The 18053-nt window shown below is 43.6% G+C and overlaps 2 protein-coding genes across 6 annotated transcripts in view; one reads left to right on the forward strand and one right to left on the reverse strand.

Moving 5' to 3' along the window:
* dennd5b (DENN/MADD domain containing 5B) overlaps positions 1-2654 on the reverse strand; it is a 164939-nt gene extending 162285 nt beyond the window's left edge. For 3 of the 5 annotated variants that reach the window (XM_055650326.1, XM_055650327.1, XM_055650325.1), the window contains exon 1: positions 2287-2653. In XM_055650326.1, coding sequence (XP_055506301.1) covers positions 2287-2389 — 103 coding nt within the window. In that variant the 5' untranslated portion in view covers positions 2390-2653. Of the gene's footprint in view, positions 1-2286 lie in introns of all 5 variants that reach the window. The other 2 variants (XM_055650329.1, XM_055650328.1) reach the window with 2 other exon arrangements.
* A 9070-nt stretch (positions 2655-11724) lies between these two features.
* Positions 11725-16809, forward strand: etfbkmt (electron transfer flavoprotein subunit beta lysine methyltransferase). Its single transcript, XM_055650331.1, has 3 exons — positions 11725-12099; positions 12708-12838; positions 15941-16809. Exons 1-3 carry the CDS (start codon positions 11852-11854, stop codon positions 16279-16281), a joined length of 720 nt encoding a protein of 239 aa, XP_055506306.1. The 5' UTR covers positions 11725-11851; the 3' UTR covers positions 16282-16809.
* The last annotated feature ends 1244 nt before the right edge of the window (positions 16810-18053 follow it).

The following is an 18053-nucleotide window of genomic DNA, read 5'->3' on the forward strand; positions in this document are numbered from 1 at the left end:
AAGAATAAATAGGTAGCATGGAGAACAAACTGCTCATCTTCAAACTGTGCCAGGGAATCATTCACGCCCATGTGTGAGGGATGATGGAGCATCAGTTCAACAGAACAACACACCCATGCGAAGATAAACACAGAATGCTGGAGTAACTCAGCGGGACAGCCAGCATCTCTGGATACAAGGAATGGGTGATGTTTAGTCTCGACTCCCTTCTTCAGACTGAGAGTCAGGGGGAGAGGGAAACGAGAGATATGGAAGGGTAAGGTGTGAAAACGAGAGGTCAAAGGGGACGAAGATGAGGGAAATTGTAGAATAGATCATTGTTAGCTAGGGGAAGGTGACAACGGCCTGAAACGTCACCTATTCCCCTTATCCAGAGATGCTGCCTGTCCTGCTGAGTTACTCCAGCATCTTGTGTCTATCTTCGGTATAAACCAGCATCTGCAGTTCCTTCTTACACACTCCCTTCGGGAGGAGACTGGAGCGGCAGCCCAGATATTGTGCTCAGGTGTTCAATGTGGGATAAATCCACAACATCATTATCTTGCAGGCTTCACATCAGTTTATTTTTCGTTAATACAATTGCCTCGAACGCTGCACACATTTTCTGGGATACTGAACCAGGACGACACTATTTCTTTAAGTGAGGTTAAATAGTGGGGTGTTGCACTAATTACTGTACACAGTTGGCTGTGAAGGCCAAGTCAATGGATATTTTTTTAAGACAGAGGTAAATAGATTCTTGATTAGTACAGTTGCCAGGGGTTATGGGGAGAAGGCAGGAGAATGGGATTTAGAGGGAAAGATATAGACAATAGGTGCAGTACTAGGCCATTCGGCCCTTCGAGCCAGCATCGCCATACAATGTGATCATGGCTGATCATCCCCAAACAGTACCCCGTTCCTGCCTTCTCCCCATATCCCCAGACTCCGCTATCTTTAAGAGCCCTATCTTGCTCTCCCTTGAAAGTATCCAGAGAACTGGCCTCCACCGCCCTCTGAGGAAGAGAATTGAATGGCGTGATAGATAGATCAGCCGTAATTGAATGGCGGAGTAGACGATGGACCAAATGGCCTAATTCTGCTCCTATCACATGAACTTATAACTCAGTGGGACAGGCAGCATCTTTGGGGAGAAGGGATGGGTGATATTTCAAGTTGAGGCCCTTCTTCGGACTCTCGACCCGAAACGTCACCCATTCCTTCTCTCAAGAAATGCTGCCTGTCCTGCTTGGGTTACTCCAGCATTTTTTGTCTGTCTTCAGTGTAAACCAGCATTTGCAGTTCCTTCTTACACTATTTATTTAAGACCATCAACAGCTTTTGCCCTGAATGACTAAATATTGCTCTCGGTCACCAAATCATTCTTGCCATTTCCCAGCTGTTCCACTGCGTGCAAAATGCCCACAATTGATTCAATGAGCAGAGAAAGAATAAATCGCCCTTAAAAAGAGCAGTTAGGTACAACACTGAGCCCCATGGAATGCCGCACATTTATGATAGACTGCACAGTCAAACTCTTCCAGGATTTCTGCTGTGTTTCAAAAACCAGGGCTGGTTCAGACAACCCACGGTTAAAAACTGCATCTTGTCAGAAGCAGCCCGTCTGCTTTGCCCAGCTGTTAACGCTGCAGAAACTACTGGCTTTGCCCAATTTGCGTTCACGAAGCCAACATGATTTGCATGCAGGACAAAAACAGCTGAAATAGCAGAATACATTCACCAGATCACAGAGGAAAATCCCACGTTATAACGTGGGACTGGTTAATCACTGCAAACTAATGAGTCTGAGCCTACATCTTGAACCAATCACCAGAAAATGGATCTTGTTATCCTGGTACATCGATTATTCAAGCTTGTTCACCTCAGTCCCTTATTTGGGTGAATAAGGGGGCAAAATTGGACCAACAACTTTTCAGCTTCTGCAAGTGTAGAATCTCCCAGGGGGGATGGGAAAAGGGGAGGGCGAAAGGGGGGGAGGGGGGAGATGGGGGGGGGGGAAAAGGGGTTGAAAGCCGGGGGGGGAGGGGGGTTGAGAGAGGAGAGGGGGTGGGAGAAAGGGGACGAGCGGTAGGGGAGAGTGAGGCAGGGGGTTTAATGGGCAACATTAAAGACGGGGATCCAACGTAAACAGAAGGCAGAGCAGAAGCTCCAGTGTAAGTGCCGGCGCTGCTCCACAAACACTCCCCGCTCCCAGCCTTTCACAGTCACTGGCGATGCTTGTGGCCCCGTTAATCCGCGCTCCGCGGCACCGTCTGCCCGGAGCTTGGGTACAAGGCGCCCACATACCTGAGAGTTCGTCGGGCTCCAGCCCGCTGTCCGTGTCGATGCCGGCCAGCACGAAGTAGTCGGCGAAGCGGCAAGATCCCGGGCTGGGGCTGGGGTTGCTCATCGCTGCTGGAGGCGGCTGCTCAGCCTAAACCCGGCTGCTCCCTCTCGATCTCCCTTCCCTCACCCGCTCCTCGCATCCCCCATGGCTCCGGCACTGGCTCCTTGCAAAGGGGGTAGTGCGAGCAGTGTTCGGCTGCGGCACTCACTCGGCTCCACCTCCCGGCGGCTCTGCCCCCTCTCCCTGCCCCGGCACACTGACGCAGTGCGGGCGCTACTTTCACACCCGCCCAGCAATCCCCGGCTCACTGCTCCGCCGATCCCCGGCTCCCTGCTCCTCCTCTCCTCTCCTCCCCTCCCCTCTCTCCCCTTCCCCTCACCCCACCCCCTCCCCTCCCCTCTCCTCTCCTCCCCTCCCCTCCCGTTCTCTCCCCACCTCTCCCCTCCCGTCCCCACTCCCGCTCCTCCTCTCCTCTCCTCTCCTCTCCTCCTCTCCCCACACTCCCGGCTCCACTCAGTCCCCCTGCGCTGTGAGGTTCAGCCTATTTCTGAAGTTCTTTCCTGGACCCAGCACATTGATGCAATTATAAAGAAAGCATATCAACGCCTCTATTCCCTGAGAAGATTACGGAGATTCTCGGTATGCCAGAGAGGATTCCCTTAAACTTCTACAGGTAGAGAGCATATTGACTGGTTGGACCACGGCCTGGTTCAGCAACTTGAATGCCCAGGGGCAAAGAAGACGACAAAAAGTTGTGGAAACAGCTCAGTCCATCACGGGTTCTGATCTCCCCACCATTGAAGGGATTTACGGAGTCACTGCCTCAAAAAGGCAGCCGACATCATCAGAGGCCCACATCACCCTGGCCACACACTCATCTCACCCCTGCAATCGGGAAGAAGGTACAGGAGCCTGAAAACTGAGATATCCAGGTTCAGGAACAGCTTCTTCCCTACACCCATTCGGCTATTAAACACGACAACCTCAAATAAGCTCTGAACTGTGTGTTTGTTTATGTATACTCACACACTGAACTTTGTTTTCTCATTTATTATATTGTTGACAGTGTATTATGTTTACAAATTATGTTGTGTTGCTGCAAGTAAGAATGTAATTGTACTATAACCATATAACCATATAACAATTACAGCACGGAAACAGGCCATCTCGGCCCTACAAGTCCATGCCGAACAAATTTTTTTCCCCTCCCACACACTGAACCCTTTCCCTTCTCATCCATATGCCTATCTCATTTTTTAAATGATACCAATGAACCTGCCTCCACCACTTCCACTGGGAGTTCCACACCGACACTCTCTGTGTAGTCCCCCTATGTTTAAACTTCTGTCCCAAATTAAGTGTTGTTTGAATCTTCCCTATTCTGCTGCATTTTAAAGACCTCTATCAGGTCCCCCCTTAACCTTCTGCGCTCCAGAGAATAAAGACCTAACTTATTCAACCTATCTCTGTAACTTAGTTGTTGAAACCCAGGCAACATTCTAGTAAATCTCCTCTGTACTCTCTCTGTATTTGTTTCATATGACAATAAAACACTCTTGACTCTTCAAAATATTTCCCCCTTCATCTTAAACGTATGCCCTCTGGTTTTCGATTCCCCCACTCTGGGCAAGCGACTCCGTGCATCCATCCGATTTATTCCTCTCATGATTTTATACACCTCTATAAGCTCACCCCTCAACCTCCTGTGCTCCAGGGAATAGAGCCCCAGCCTGCTCAGCCTCTCCCTATAGCTCAGTCCCTCGAGTTCTGGCAACATCCTTGTAAATCTTCTCTGCACCCTTTCAAACTTGACAACATATTTCCTGTAATATGGTGCCCAGTACTGAACACAATACTCTAAATGTGGCCACACCAACTGAGACTCGAGGGAATTGGGATCGTGGCCCACATCAAAGATTCACACACACAATCTAGGCTGACGCTCCTAGTGCAATGCTGAGCTAATGCTGCACTGTCTGGCCTCAATCAACACCAAAGCATGATAACCACAAGAGATTTTGTGCTGGGTACATCAGCAAATTCTTAGATTACTGTCATTTGCAGTTTACAGGAAGTGTGTTTCAAACCTTTTGGCTTCAATCGGCCAAGTTGGAAGATTTCTACTGTAACGATCACTTTCATTTTTTCCTGTGCCTTCAAAGGAAAGATTACTTTGGAGCTCCTACAGAGGCTGAACCAATAAATATAGTCATAAAGCCAAGTTAGGATCACAGAGAGAGAGAGAGAGGAGATCTAATGGCAGTCTTGACATTGGAGAGAGAGATGAAGACGTTGAGACAAAAATTCCAAAACTTGGAGGTGAGATGACTAAGACATGGCTGTCAAAGTGATGTAGGGAATTAAAGGCTCCAGGAATTAGACTGATGACAAGTTCAAAGGAGCTATAGGGCTGTTCGAGATGCAGATAGAGAGGGGTGAGTCCATATTTAAAATATAGATATGAAACTTAGCAACACACTAACTCCTTGAGGGCGGGATGGTTACGCAACAGTAGAGGTACTGCCTTACAACGTCAGAGACTGGTTCGATCCTGACTACGGGTGCTGTCTGTACGGAGTTTGAACGTTCTCTGAAGTAAAGGGGAGATAACTGGTAGAAAGAGGTGAGGGAAGGGGTAACGATAATGTCCACATAACCAACATACAAAGGCATTTCCCAGTCCACAACTTTAGGACTTCACTGGTTTAACCAGCTTTGTGAGGGGTCATCTATATTTTACAGATTCATGCTGGCTTTTGGATCAATTGAAATGTTCAAATGCCAGGTAACTCCATCTTAATCAGCGAGGCTGGCGATTTTAGGTAACTGGAATAAATAATGAAGTCGCTTGGACAGATTTTCAAATTAAAGTAAAAATTTGTTAATCAAAAGGAGTTTGAAAGATTATGTTTGAGAACCTGCAATGTTCTTACCTACTTGCTTTAAAACTCCCGAGTGTATAGTAAATGACTTGGTGTTGGCGATTTATCACATGTCAGTACCATCATTTCTTCATTCTCTTGCTTTAATTACGTTGTTAAATTCTCATCAATATTACTTTTGACGTCCACACTATTGCTATGATCTTTCTATTGTTAATAATTTACAGTGTTACTGTTAAACATTTATAGGAGAGTTCCTGACATTGGGGACTGTTCTTCCAGTATTAAATTTCATCAACCATTTATCAAAAGATGCCTCATTTGATTTGAAAACTGCATCTTTACTTGGGAAATGTATACATTACACTTTTATTTAGTTACTTCTACCACACCAATCCACGAGCAGTGCATTCATGTTTCCAGTCTTATTTGTTCAGTGCTAGTTAGCAAAAACTACAAACTTTAAACTTTTAGTCTAAAGCATGGAAACAGGCCCTTTGGCCCATCGAGTTCACACTGACCAGCGATCACTCGACAAGCGAACATAGAAACATAGCACTGGCTATGCACTATCCTCTAGTACACTAGCACTTTCCACTAGTTATGTGGATATGCACTATCCACTAACTATGCACTATCCACTAGTACACTAGCACTATCCAACACACTAGAAACAGTTTACAGAAGCCAATTGTTGGAGGGTATGTCTACAAATCTGTATGTCTTTGGGATGTGGGAGGAAACTGAGCACTCAGAAAACCCACACGGTAAAAGGGAGAAAACACAATGATGTAATCCAGCACCCGTAGTTTGGCCAGGATCGAGCCCGGGTCTCTGGCACTGTAAGGCGGCAACTCTACTGCCGATCCACTGTGCCGCCCCTCACATAACTCAGATGATAACCCCACTTTCACTTGGTAGTCTGAGTGTTAAGTACAAAGAACTGCATATGCTGTTTAATGCACAAAATGCTGGAGTAACTCAATGGGTTAGGCAGCACCTCTGGAGAACATAGATAGGTGACGTTTCAGGTTGAGACCCTTCTTCAGGCTGTTTGTCGGGAGGGAAGAAGATAGGTGGAAAAGGGAAGAGTCAGGACAAATAGCAGCAGGTAATAGGTCAACATAGACGAGGGTGGATTTTTTGATATGATTGGTTAGAACAAAGACCAGAAACAAGAAAGAAAAGAAGGTGTGAGACAGGTTTGAAGCAACAGAGTCATGTTGCTTGGCTGTCAACAAGTCATTCTGTGGGTGTAGTTTGTGGTGCTCTGCCCTCATTTGTCCCCATCACTGAATTCACTTCATAAATCATTTGTGAGGAAATCACCATTCACCCTAATATCCTTGTCATTGCCCAACATGGGGGCGATCGTTGTGGATTTATTCACCTTGGGACTAAGGAGGGATGATGTTATGTTCAAATAGTTTCTCTTGTAAAATGGGGCTTCTATCGATTCATTCATAGAATAAGAGCGTTGCATGCAATGCTCACATTTATTTGTTCATCTCTAATTACTTGACTTCTCAGAGTCAGCCACATTGGCAGGTCTGGATTAACATACAGAGTAGTTTGGATTAAGCTGGCCACCTCCTTCTCTGCAGTACATTAGTGCAACAGATGGCACTTTAACCACACAATCTCTGACCACTCAGTCTCTGGGGTTTGGGGTTAGGAGGGAGAGATAGATCAGCCATGATTGAATGGTGGAGTAGACTTGTTGGGCCGAATCACTTATGAACATGAATTTATGAACACTCTTTTTCATAACACACCAGTTTTTAGTGCTGATGTTAATATCTTTCAATATTTGTTTTCGTACTTCCTTTGTAGATCTTTTGTTGCCTTTTGTCTCCGTTTTGCACCTCATACACAGCGTGCATATACAGTAATATTGCCAGCATGCCAACAGTAATATTGATGGAAATTTACCAATATAATAAAAGCAAGAGAATGATGAGGATCTGCACAGCATTTCATATTCTTGCATGTTCTGTTTGTGCTAAATTGTTTCTTATTCTCTAGTGGGCCATAGCATAGTTTTGTTTGGTCAGCATTTTCACAACCATAGGAATATAAAACAGTTTTATTGCACACCTCAAGTTTTCTTGTGAATGCGTACCACAGGCCTGTACTTTTATTCATTAGTAGATTGACCCAGATTGCCCATCCCTCCCCCTAATCATTGTACTAGTTTCAATGTCGTCCTGGTGAGTTTCATTGTCTGTAACTCGTTTTCATCTAGCCCACAGCTAACAATGGTCTGTTTCCTTTATCATCATTACTTTTTTGGCATATCTTTCATTCATTTGTTCTATATCTCTTTATATCACTGTCTATATCTCTCGTTTTCCTTTCCCCTGACTCTCAGTCTGAAGAAGGGTCTCGACCCGAAACGTCACATTCCGTTTTTCCAAAGATGCTGCCTGACCCACTGAGTTACTCCAGCTATTTGTGTCTAACTGGAGTATGAAATCAGTTTACTTAAAACTGGAACCTTAGTAACTGGTTAACATTCTTCATTCAAGCCGCACGCTGACCTTGATCCGATTATGACAATCATTAGGTCAATATTTGTGTATAATTGGGCTGTAATCGATAGCTGACATGTTATCAATTACTAAATGTTAGCCGAAGATAGACAAAAAATGCTGGAGTAATTCAGCGGGACAGGTGGCATCTCTGGATAGAAGGAATGACCTGTCCCGCTGAGTTGCTCCAGCATTTTTTGTCTATCTTCGGTTTAAACCAGCATCTGCATTTCCTTCCTACACTAAATGTTGGCCTCCATTTTCAAGATCTGCCGCTACATCACTCACTGCTTCCTAAACAGATAAAACAAAACAGGATTTATTTTATTTTAGAGATACAGCATGGAAACAGACCATTCCGCCCACCAAGTCCACACCGAACAACGATCACCACGTACGCTAGTTCTAAGTTATCCAACATTCGCATCTTACACACTTGGGACAATTTACAGAAGCCAATTAACCTACAAACCTTCACGGCTTTGGAATGTGGGCCTATTTTAACATTATTGGCTGATTATCTATCCACTGGACTGTTGGATATATGGAGAGCGTACTGGAGTTCTAAGGCCAAGTTACAGCATTCATATTAGGTTTAGTGTGCAGTACAATTGGCTTCTTGGATAAAAAGGGGCGTGGCAAATCAAACAGTTCCTGGTTAGATTTATTGCAGTTTACTGATCAATGCATGTAAAAACACAAAATTGGAGCAGGGAACCAAAGTGACAGTTTCACCGAACACTTACGCTCAGTCCACCTATTCCTTTTCTCTAGAAACGCTGCCTGACCCACTGAGTTACTCCAGCAATTTTTGCCTATAAATGGTGCCACTGTCGTTCACCCACCCAATATCACATTAGTCTGAATGATTTTGACTCATATTTACAGAGCAACCTCTTAGTCCAGGTGCAGGCCTGATTTATTTGTCGTTCCACCCCACCAATGTGCACCATCTACGGATGATATCATCACTCATCAGACCTTTCAGTTGTCAGCGGGTCCTGATGGGGGGCTGAGAGGGAGCAAAGGTGCAGAGGACGAAGATCAATGCAAAACTATTTGTGATGTGAGAGAGAGAGAGATGGAGGTCAGGGGGGCCAGGAACAGCTTTCAAACACAGCAGGACAGAAAATATGGACCAGATGGTGGACAAAAAGATCTCGGTACAAATGAGAAGGCCACTTAGCCTTAGATAGACACAAAAAGCTGGAGCAACCAGCCACCATCTCTGGAGAAATGGAATAGGGACTGACAAAGGGTCGCGACCCGAAATGTCACCTAACCCACTGAGTTACTTCAGTGTGTTGTGGCTATCTTCGGTTTAAACCAGCATCTGCAGTTCCTTCATACATAGGCCACTTAGCCCTCTTGGTTAATCCATTTGAAAAGACTATACTCCCCAGACACCAGCCTTAACCCCTATTTCACCTCTGACCTCTTCACCCCATTTCCATCTCTGTCACAACCAGTTGGTTTTACAACTTGTTGTAAGCCCCTTTACACCCACCGATGTCACAGTCTTTTACTCTGCGTAGGGGAATCAAGAACCAGAGGACATCGGTCGAAGGGCCGAATGGCCTACTCCTGCACCTAATTTCTATGTTTCTATGGTGAGAGCTGCTAGATGATGTATTTGAGGCAGGTACTAGAACAACATTTAAAAATCACTTGGACAGGTACATGGACAGAAAGTTATTAGAGTGATATGGGCCAAACGTGGGCAGGAGGGACTAGTGTAGATGAAGCAGTTTAATCAGCAAGGGCATGTTGGGCCGAAGGGCCTGTTTCTGTGCTGTATGACTATGATTCTAAATAACCCTTGACTTATAATTTTCTGCTGCATTTAGAAAAATGCTTCTTGCATGTCTCAAGTCGAATTACATTAATTAGTTGGCTTCTATCCTTCAATAAAAACATTGCTATTGATACCAGACTTGCTGGTTTTAACTTTTTCTTACTTTATTTCACATTACCAGCATTTGCAGCATCCTTGCCTCTCATCTTCACGTGCAGACAGCAGTGTGAAATTTGTAGGTAGGAACTGCAGACGCTGGTTTACACCGAAGATAGACACAAAATCCTGAAGTAACTCAGCCGGTCAGGCAGCATCTCTGGAGAAAATGAATGGGTGACGTTTGGGGTTAAGACCCTTCAATTCTTTATGTTCGTGCAAAAAACTGCTGGAGGATGTCAAAGTCAAACCCTTCAATAAGACTCGTGAACGACTTGATTAACCGTCAGCAGTGGATGGTTTTATGTTACTTACACAAAGAGTGTCACAGTCAAAGGCTGTGATCACAACTCTAAAATTAAGTCAGTACAGCAGGACATTTACACCAAAAAAGATAACAATTTAGGATGACAGATGTGAGGTAGATTGATCTGTTAATTACAGGAATTGTGCCTTACTTTTACATTGAACAAAAGTCACGACAATTAAGGTGTTATTGGCAAGTCTGCGAGAAACGGGCAATAGTGGACTGACAGTTATATGTTAAGTGATAGATACTGGCAGACGTCATTTGGACCCTGCGAGCAAAGGCAGCGTCAATGAAGGTGTTAATGGCGAGTCTAGCTGGCAACTTGAACAAATGTATTAATAAACTCCTCCAACAAGGAACTCAGGGGTTCAGGCAGCAGCCGTGGAAGCAAAGAGGTAGTGAGCAAAGATCTTATAGCTCTGCTATAGGATCTTTGGTAGTGAGCGTTTCGGGTTGTGACGCTACATCACCTGAAACGATGACCAACCCTTTCCTGCCATACATGCTGTCTGATTCACTGATTTCCTGCAGCAGCATGTTTTGCTCCAGTCTCACGAGTCTTGTTTGTGCTCGCCGTTTGCCTTTTCGCTCCCACTGTAAAATATCCAACAAGATGCTGGGAATCTTCGATGCGGGAAATACTCAGCAGGCCGGGACACATTGTCTATACCCATTGATTTATGTCAGAGCAAAGGGGAAATTCCAACATTGCTTTCCCCCAGGTTGCTGCATGTATTTCCGCGAGTAACGCAACTCATTTAAGGCTTAGCTTTATTATTATTGTCATGTGTGCCGAGGTGCGGCGAAGAGATTTGCTTCGCATGTTATAAAATCATATCAGATAATACTTTACATAAATCAAGTCAAGAGTGTTTTATTGTCATTATGTCCCAGACAGAACAATGAAATTCTTACTCGCAGCAGCACGACAGAATATGTAAACATAGTACCCTGTAAACATTATAATAAACGGGAAAAAAGTAGTGTATATACACACACACACATATACATACTTGCCAGAGATGCTGCCTGTCCCGCTACTCCAGCTTTTTGTGTCTATTTTCTATACTTTGTGTACACTTTTTCTACACATATTTATATACACTTGTAATTACAGAAACCACACAACTATAGTGTATATATACTATACAATATATATACCATAGTAGTGTACTATAGTATACTATAATACTGTACTATACACTATATATACATATACACATGGTAAATATATTCTATACATATATGTGTGTGTGTGCATACACTGAACTTTTGTTCTCGTTTATTATATTGATTACAGAGAACTATGTTTATATATATATATATATATATATATATATACACACACACACATATACACATAAAAACAAACAAACAAACGAAGGGAAAGATGCAGAGTTCCTATCTAACTCTTTACTTTTCTTATTTTTAAAGTTTAAAATATGAAGTGGTACATGAAATGTATTATGTTATTTTTGGCTTATATCATTGTAATGTACACTACTTCTAATAAATAAAATAAAAACAAAAGGAAAGATGCAGAGTGCAGAATATAGGTCTCAGGATGCTGGTGTAGTGGGAAGCAAAGATCTTATAGCGAAGCTTCGCTATAAGATCTTTGGTGGGAAGCTGTAGACTCTGGCGCCAGTAGCTCTGACACTTCATAGCTCATGAGGACAAAGTTGGAGGCAGAACCAGTGTGCGGTTTCAGCAGGCAGCGGGGGGAACAAATGCAGCGGGACGGGGAGGCTGTGTGTTTCTGGGTTCCTTCCTCCCACTCTTGCGGGCTGAATCTGATTCACCATCAATGCTCGTTGCTTCCCCCTAGTAGCCGCACGGCGCAGCTGTGCCATGCTGCTGTGTAAACGCGTCCCAGCCCTGGGACGACGGCTGTGGCAGGGGCACCGCGCACCTTCCGTGCCGGAGCTGCGAGAGTTCATTGTCCGTAACACGGAGGCAGTGAGCGGGTCTCTGAGCCCGGAGATCACTCTGCGGCTCCTCACTCCGCGCTGTCCCTTCTGGAGCCAGGCTGCCCGGCTATGGCCCTTCGGCGACCCCTACTGGGCCATTTACTGGCCGGGAGGACAGGCGCTGTCCAGGTAGGTATCCAACCCAGTACAGGACCAGTCCCTTCCAGAGATAGACACAAAAATGCTGGAGGATCTGATGTTTTACCAGAACAATGAAATTCTTAATTGCAGCAGCACAACAGAATATGTAGGCATAGTACTCTGAAAACAATATAACACGATTATTTATAATATTATATAATACTGGATATCATTCAAGCCACACATATACTCTTTGCCGTTGTTATTTGCGTCTGTACCCTGTGAGGGTCAGACTAAACATTATCCAGAGTACTGTGAAATTCATTCTATTTGCAAACAGCCCAGCAAAAATCAGCAGAAATGGGTCCACCACATCTGCACCAACCATCAAGTTATAGTGATTCAAGTGATTTGGAAATACAAGGAGGCCTAGTAACAGAGGCATTTTCCTTGGTTGTCTCCCCCTTGATGTGTTGTTTTCACACCTTACCCTTCCATATCTCTGTGTCTCCCTCTCCTCTGACTCTGTCTGAAGAAGGGTCTCAACCCAAAATGTCACCCATTCCTTCTATCCAGATACCGCCTGTCCCGCTGAGTTAATCCAGCATTTTGTGTCTATCTTCCAGTAACAGACTTGTTCTAAATACCGCCCTTAGGTACATCCTGGATAACCCTGCGGTTACAAGGGGAAAGAAAGTTCTGGACCTGGGAAGTGGCTGTGGTGCATCAGCCATTGCAGCCTTCATGAGTGGAGCGACCGATGTTCTTGCCAATGACATTGACCCACGTAAGCACAAGTCAACAGGAAACTCGGATGAGTCTATAGTTATAAGGCAAACTGAAGTACAATGTACATCCAGATCCAGAATCTCAAGCTGGGTCATCGGCAAATATTAACGTTGTGATGGAGGAGATTTTAGTTTGTTAAATGGGAATGCCAGAGAGTGAATTGCAGGGCAAAGAGGGGGATGGGACTGATGGAATTGCTTTGCTGGGAAACAGCACGGGCTGAATGTCCTGTGAATTAGTAGTAGGGGATCAGAGATTATGCAGCAAAGGTGGGTAAATTGAATGAGTACACGCAGCACCTGTGAACTACTCAAGAGATGGAATAAGCTCGAAAGTGTGAAGTATCCTTATATTTAGTTTTGTGAAAAAGGCTCAAAATATATGTCAAAGTTAATGCAAGGTTGCATGGGGAGATTTGATGCTAAGACAATTCCAAGAGATTTATCGAACTCCTGTTATTGTTTTAGTATCAAAGCTCCCCATGCACGTGGCCAATATTTTTTGCCATATTAATGAACTGATTAATGAACTGACATATTCATGAAGAGTTGCTGCCTTCCAGCGCCAGAGACCCGGCTTCGATCCTGACTACAGGGGATGTCTGTATGGAGTTTGTACGTTCTCCCCGTGATCGCGTTGTTTTTTTCCAGGTGCTCTGGTTTCCTCCCACATTCCAAAGACGTACAGGTTTGTAGGTTAATTGGCTTAAGTAAAAAAATGTTTAATTGTCCCGAAGGTGTAGGATAGTGCACTGAGATCACTGGTCTGTGCGAACTCGGTGGGCCATAGGCCTGTCACCGCGCTGTATCGCTAAACTAAACTACCAATAATTATCATTGAGCTTGATCCCATCCATCTTCTTGTACAATATAGGTGAGTGATCTAGTCCGAAGGACCAGGAATCTTGGATGTTTTATTTAATTCCGCTTGTCTAGCTCGGAGCAAATTCAATATTTGGAGCACCTGAAAAATTGTTCTATCCAATATCAATTAAACAAAGGAAGAATTAGAAATAATTTCCAAACACACTTAATCCCACACAGGATGAATTCAGTCACTGTGGCAGACTTCCTAAATTATAGCACAAAGCATATCCATACACTGCATTCTCACTCAGTGTTTTGAAAGAAAATAAATGTACATGACACAGTGGATAGTCAGACAAGATAAAATTATTTGATATTAATAGCAGGGACTGATGAACGCACAGTCAGAGCATGCATTATATAAGACACAATGCAAACAATTGTAAGAGTATGAGGCTATTTGGGAATCGTAGGAAGTTGAAGCAGATGAAATGGCAATCACATACTTGATTTAAGTAAGAATAATTTTCAAAGAGTTTTTTAAGTTTTTAACCCAGAAACCAAAAGTCGATGCTGTGCCTGTAATTCAGTGTATTTCTAAAGTAACTAGAGCAAAGATGCAGGAAAGAAACGCAGGTTTAATAGTGTCTACTATCTATCATAGCCCTGATTTTTCTAGTAGACAATAATTCCATGATTTACCCAGTGTATAAAAAATGTTTGAGACTATTTCTAGAAATATGGGTATTTTTTGTCAGCAGTGGAAGGCAGTTGAAGAAAAAAGTTTTGTTTTTTCTCTGTGGTACATGTGCGTTTGTGTTCTTTTAGGAAATATAAATTCCCTGTTTTATGACTTGAAATGCACAGATAAACCTTTACCCATACTAGGTACCGCTAATAGTTGTGTGTTGACTACATTCAATGAAGAACATTTTGTCAAAGATAGACACAAAATGCTGGAGTAACCCAGCGGGTTAGGCAGCATCTCTGATGAAAAAGAATAGGTGACGTTTTGCCTCGGAACCCTTCTTCAGACTGAAGGTAGAGGTGGGGTGGGGAGAGAAGCTGTCGGCGAGAAAAGGTCAGAACAAATCAGGGCCAGAAACAGAAGACCTCAGGAAGGATGGAGCCCATTATGGCCCATTGTTGGCTGGGGAAGGGATGATAGTGAGAGGGATACAGGGATGCGAACAATGGAATTGGTTGGATGACTATGGTGGGTGGGAAGAAGGGAAGAGAGGGAATGCAGGAGTTACTTAAAATTAGAAAAATCAACATTCATCAACGTTGTGAGTTGCCCAACCAAAACATGAGATGCTTTTACTTCAATTTGCGTGTGGTCTCACTCTAACAGTGGATGACGCCCAGGACAAAAAGATCTGTATGGGAATGGAAAGGGGAGTTAAAAAGTTTGGCTACCGGGATATCGTGTAGGCCAAGGCAGAGTGAGCGCATGTTCAGCAAAACGATCACCACGTTTTATTGAATCAGGCAATATAACTAGTTTTGAGAAACTTGATTTAAGGATCAAATTACATAGTGCCTGTGACATACTTCCCAGAGTTAGTAGAACTTGGACATTTCTCCAATGCTTGTGAATAGAAACATAGAAAATAGGTGCAGGAGTAGGCCATTCAGCCCTTCGAGCCTGCACCGCCATTCAATATGATCATGGCTGATCATCTGGGTCAATACTGGGAATACTGGGTCAATTAAAATTTTTAAGAACTATCTTTTCTTAAAATGCATATCAAAGGATACAGGACAAAGGCAGGTTAGGTAAACATTGTTATCTGACCGAATGGGGCAAAAGGCTTGATAGGATGATCTATTTACAGTACTAATTGTTTGAAGAAATATTTTGATGGTACTCGTAGTCACCTATTCCTTTTCTCCAGAGCTGCTGCCTGACCCGCTGAGTTACTCCAGCTTTTTGTGTCTATGTTCGGTGTAAACCAGCATCTGCAGTTCCTTCCTACTCATAGGTCTTAATTGGACAGTGCAAATAGGGAAAATAGAATTGTATATAGACACAAAAAGCAGGAGTAACTCAGCGGGACAGGCAGTACCTCTGGAGAGAAGGAATGGGTGATGGTTCGGGCCTGAAGAAGGGTCTCGACCCAAAACGTCACCCATTCCTTCTCTCCAGAGATGCTGCCTATCCCATTGAGTTATTCCAGCTTTTTGTGTCTATCTTTGGTTTAGACCAGCATCTGCAGATCCTTCTTACACATACATAGAATTGAATATATGTACATGGCATATTTAAATGGTTCAATTCTGATTTCCTCCAGTTGCAGCAATTGCGATAGGAATAAACTGCGAACTTAACAAAATTCCACCACTGCGAGTAGCAACAGAAAACTTAATTGGAAAGATTGAAGAAAAATGGAATGTGATTCTTTTGGGAGACATGTTTTACGATGAAGAACTTGCCACTGATTTACTCACTTGGCTGACAAAATATAAGAAGCTTCATGGACCAGAGATCCTCATTGGGGATCCTGGAAGAGCAGAGTTTACAAAATATGTTGGACAGAACTGGCTGCAGAAGGTCAGCGAGTATGAACTTCCTACATCCACAAAGGAGGAGAATTATGGATTGACTTCAAGCAGTATCTGGAGATTTTTGTAGGATAAAACTGGGCTGGTCCAAGCCATTTCCTGTCAGGGTACAATTACAGGCCGTTCAGCTCTTCCTGTCTGATCTTTTACCTCAAGAGTCAAGAATGTTTTATTGTCATGTTCCAAACAGAACAATGAAATTCTTACTTTTAATGAACTGTGCACTGCAAGGGCCAGGAAGCGAGCGGGCAAGATCATCTCTGACCGCTCTCATCCTGGCCACAAACTCTTTGAATCACTTCCCTCTGGAAGGCGACTCCGGACTGTCAAAGCTGCCACAGCCAGACATAAAAACTGTTTTTATCCATTAGTAGTTGCTCAACAGCCAAAAATATGTAGCCTCCCTTTGATCTGGTATTTTGTTGGTTCACATGCTTGATCAATGGTGCTTTATCATTAATGTTTTATTATTAATGTTTAGTGTTTTCTGTGTCATTCGTAACTGTCACTGTATGTCATGTTGTTACTTGTGGGCGGAGCACCACGGCAAATTCCTTGTATGTGAATACTTGGCCAATAAACTTACTTACTCGCAGCAGCACAACAGAATATGTAAACATAGTACTCTGTGACCAATATAAATGAAAAAATGTTTGTTTATATACACACACAAACAAACAATAACAGTGCAAAAAAAAGCCTATGTAGTTCAGTGCTTATTTGGAGGTTGTAGTGTTCAATAGACTGGTAAGGAAGAAGCTGTCCTGCACATTACAGTTTCAGGCTCCTATATTTTCTTCCCCATGGCAAGAGTGAAATGAATGTGTGGCTAGGGTGGTGTGGGTCTCTGATGATGCTGGTTGCCTTTTTGAGGCAGCGACTTCTGTAAATCCCTTCGAAGGTGGGGAGGTCAGTAGCTGCGATGGACTGGGTCCCTTTTCTCCACTAACCCCATATGCCTTGGTTGCATAATACCAGATCTGTCAATCTCTGACAACTATACAACATTCTTGGGAAATGGAATCCTCAGGTTTACTGGATCCATTTTGTTTTCTTACCTTTGCGCTTTTTGAGACCATGACCGTTGGTTCTAGACACCCGATATACTGAAAACCTCAGCCTATTATCCACCCTGTCAAGATACAGAAGCATTTTGTGCATATCAGTGAGATTATCTCATATCCTTCTAAATTCAAAAACATACAGTCCTAGCCTGTTTATACCACAAACTAGCCATTTGAAAACCACAACAGGAACATACAAAATAGGTGCAGGAGTAGGCCATTCGGCCCTTCGAGCCTGCACCGCCATTCAATATGATCATGGCTGATCATCCAACTCAGTATCCTGTACCTGCCTTCTCTCCATACCCCCTGATCCCTTTAACCACAAGGGCCACATCTAACTCCCTCTTAAATATAGCCAATGAATTGGCCTCGACTACCTTGTGGCAGAGAATTCCAGAGATTCACCACTCTATGTATGAAAAATGTTTTCCTCATCTCGGTCCTAAAAGATTTCCCTCTTATCCTTAAACTGTGACCCCTTGTTCTGGACTTCCCCAACATCGGGAACAATCTTCCTGCATCTAGCCTGTCCAACCCCTTAAGAATTTTGTACGTTTCTATAAGATCCCCCCTCAATCTTCTAAATTCTAGTGAGTACAAACCGAGTCTATCCAGTCTTTCTTCATATGAAAGTCCTGACATCCCAGGAATCAGTCTGGTGAACCTTCTCTGTACTCCCTCTATGGCAAGAATGTATTTCCTCAGATTAGGAGACCAAAACAGTACGCAATACTCCAGATGTGGTCTCACCAAAACCCTGTACAACTGCAGTAGA

Source organism: Leucoraja erinacea, chromosome 19 (assembly GCF_028641065.1).
Source record: "Leucoraja erinacea ecotype New England chromosome 19, Leri_hhj_1, whole genome shotgun sequence".
Classification (NCBI taxonomy): domain Eukaryota; kingdom Metazoa; phylum Chordata; class Chondrichthyes; order Rajiformes; family Rajidae; genus Leucoraja; species Leucoraja erinaceus.

Coding starts and splice junctions, on each gene's coding strand:
- etfbkmt (XM_055650331.1), top strand. CDS start 11,852: ATGCTGCTGTGTAAACGCGTCCCAGCCCTGGGACGACGGCTGTGGCAG. Junction 12,100..12,707: donor GGAGGACAGGCGCTGTCCAG/GTAGGTATCCAA, acceptor TACCGCCCTTAG/GTACATCCTGGATAACCCTG. Junction 12,839..15,940: donor TGCCAATGACATTGACCCAC/GTAAGCACAAGT, acceptor GATTTCCTCCAG/TTGCAGCAATTGCGATAGGA.